The 2,500-nt window shown below is 45.9% G+C and overlaps 1 protein-coding gene across 1 annotated transcript in view; it reads right to left on the reverse strand.

Moving 5' to 3' along the window:
- fam20cb (FAM20C golgi associated secretory pathway kinase b) overlaps positions 1-2,500 on the reverse strand; it is an 85,858-nt gene that overhangs the window by 7,850 nt on the left and 75,508 nt on the right. Inside the window, exon 6 of the mRNA XM_063221639.1 lies at positions 1,962-2,142. Coding sequence (XP_063077709.1) covers positions 1,962-2,142 — 181 coding nt within the window. The remainder of the gene's footprint in view (positions 1-1,961; positions 2,143-2,500) is intronic.

Below are 2,500 nucleotides of genomic sequence, written 5' to 3' on the forward strand. Positions count from 1 at the left end.
TGACTTACTGGCAGTGTTGCCAGATGAGGCTGATGATTTCCAGCCCAAAAAATGCTCAAAACCCGCCTGGAAGCACTAAATCCCGCCCAATTCTATTGATCTCGATGGGAAAGATGGGCGAGTTTTCCTGTAAAATGCCATTTTTACCCGCAGACGGCCATCCCAAGCAGCCCAATTGGGTGGGAAACAGCCCAATCTGGCAACACTGCTTACTGGAGCCTCAATGCCAGTGATTTCAAAAGCACTGGGACACTGATCTGTGATAGGTCTGTTAGAGCATTAGGTCCAACCCCCTATGGGCGGGGTTGAAAAGGTGGGAAAAAGGCTTGTAGTCTCAACAGAAATCCACCTCTCTTACACTTCCTCTGTCGATGATGCAAAATGACCATTTTTACATCATTGACAGAGGAAGCGTTAAGAGATGAATGTGGATTTCTCCTATCTCAGGGGGAATTGAGAGATTTTTGCAAGAGCATTCAAAAGTATGACTGGGTGTCTAGCAATGGAAAGCCTAATGCAAAATGGGTGGAGTGTCCCTTTAAAGCAGCCAGGGCTCTAAATTAACACACGCCAACACGCCAAACACGGGTGAAAATTCATTTTGGCTAGTAGAAAAAAATACCTACCCGCCAATTTGGCTAGTAGCGCCCGAGTACAGTAACTTATGAACGGTAAACCGCTGCTCTGACGAACGTTATAGGGCGAGATTTCCTACATTACCCATGGACACTAGCGTCACGACGTAGCCTCCCACCGTGGGCTTTCCAGTGCATCGAGCGTCAACTCCATGCTGTTGCGCGCGCCAGGATTGAAAACATTTCAGACGACCAGCCTCTGTCAGCTAAGCTGCGCTCACACCACTCTGACAGGCAGCCCTCCTCCCATGCTCTCGTCGCTTTCGCTACAACCCCGTCACTACTGCTATTATTACTATATGAACCTTGCTGTAACAGGCTGCATTTTTGAAGCAGCGAAACCCTGACCGTTTCAATAACAGGACTTACGCAGATAAGGCATAGCGCTACTGTAGACTATGTTTTGTGCGAGTGATGAGAATGTGGCGGGGGTTAGAGCAAGGTTCTGTGTGTTGGTGAATGCTAGTAGTAATTGTAAATAGTGACGTTAAAAATGAGTGGTTGTGGAACGAAATAGCGACCAGGGCAGAGGAGGAGAGCCGACTGTCAGAGTAGTGTGACCGTAGCTGTCAGTTCAGTTGTCTTCTGAAATGTTCAGAGTCGTGGCGCAACTAAGTTGGAAAGCCCACGCCATCGGAAAGAAAAAAAAGCAACCAACGACGAAGCTGTGGAAGTAACAAAGGAAGCGAAGATTCCCGAGATATTATTTAGGCTACTTTTAATTAAACTAGGCTTCTTGTCATTTTGTTGCGCATGGTAGAGAAGAGCTCCTCCTCTCTCCTCTCATTTTCCCCTCATCTCTCCTTCCTTGGGGTGTGCGTATGTGAGGTTTTGTAGTGTTTGGCTGTGTGCTTGGTTACTGTATGTTAAAGGTCTGTTATGTGAGTGGCTTGTGCGATGTGATTCAGCTGTTTTCAGAGGAATTGAACAAAAACTAATCAAATTAATTAGGCCTAAGTAATGAAAGTAAAAAATAAAGCAGAAGTTAAAAAATAATGAAAAAATATATAGCCTAGGCCTATAATATGCTTAATTATTATGTAGGCATATAGTAGCCTATGCAGGCCTATAGTGTATCTGTGTTGTAGAAACAGTTGGACAAAATGACCATTTAATTAGAAAAAAATAACTAGCCTAATGCATAGTTTATTTTGGCGAGATTAAAAAAAATGGCTAGTTGAACTTCTGTTTGGCTGGTAAGAAAAAATGTCCACTAGCCAAATTGGCTGGTGGTGGAAAAAGTTAATTTAGAGCCCTGAAAACAGCTGTAAGTCGCTTTGGATAAAAAAGCATCAGCTAAGTGTAAGGTAAGGTAACAACACTCACTCTGCCTTCTTGCGCTTGTGGTACGAGCGCCTCCACGGATTCCTCCAGGTCTTGCGCTTGGCCAGGGCCAGGTCCGGCAGGAAGGCGGCCAGGGAGCCCTCGATCTGGTCCGGCTTACCGCACAGAGCATGCTCAGTGGAGCAGTAGTACGAGCACTCGCCGTAGAAACAGACATTGTTGGCTGGAGAGAGGAGGAGAGAGAGGAGGAGAGGGAGAGAGAGAGGGAGAGAGACAGACAGACAGACAGAGAGAGACAGAGAGAGAGAGAGAGAGAGAGAGAGAGAGAGAGAGAGAGAGAGAGAAAGAGGAGGGGGGATTTAGAGTGAGCGGGGGTGAGAGAGAGAGAGAGAGTGGTAGAGAGAGAGAAAGAGGGAGAGAGAGAGGACAGAGAGAGACAGAGAGAGCACAATAGAGATGTTGAGAACAGCAGTTTGATTACATGCATCACTCTGTGTCAAACTTCATCTGTCTATTCATCACGGAGAACCCTATATCAATATCACCTCTAAATCAATATACTGTAACATACAGCCATGTCA

This window comes from Engraulis encrasicolus, chromosome 17 (assembly GCF_034702125.1).
Source record: "Engraulis encrasicolus isolate BLACKSEA-1 chromosome 17, IST_EnEncr_1.0, whole genome shotgun sequence".
NCBI classification, from domain to species: Eukaryota; Metazoa; Chordata; class Actinopteri; order Clupeiformes; family Engraulidae; genus Engraulis; species Engraulis encrasicolus.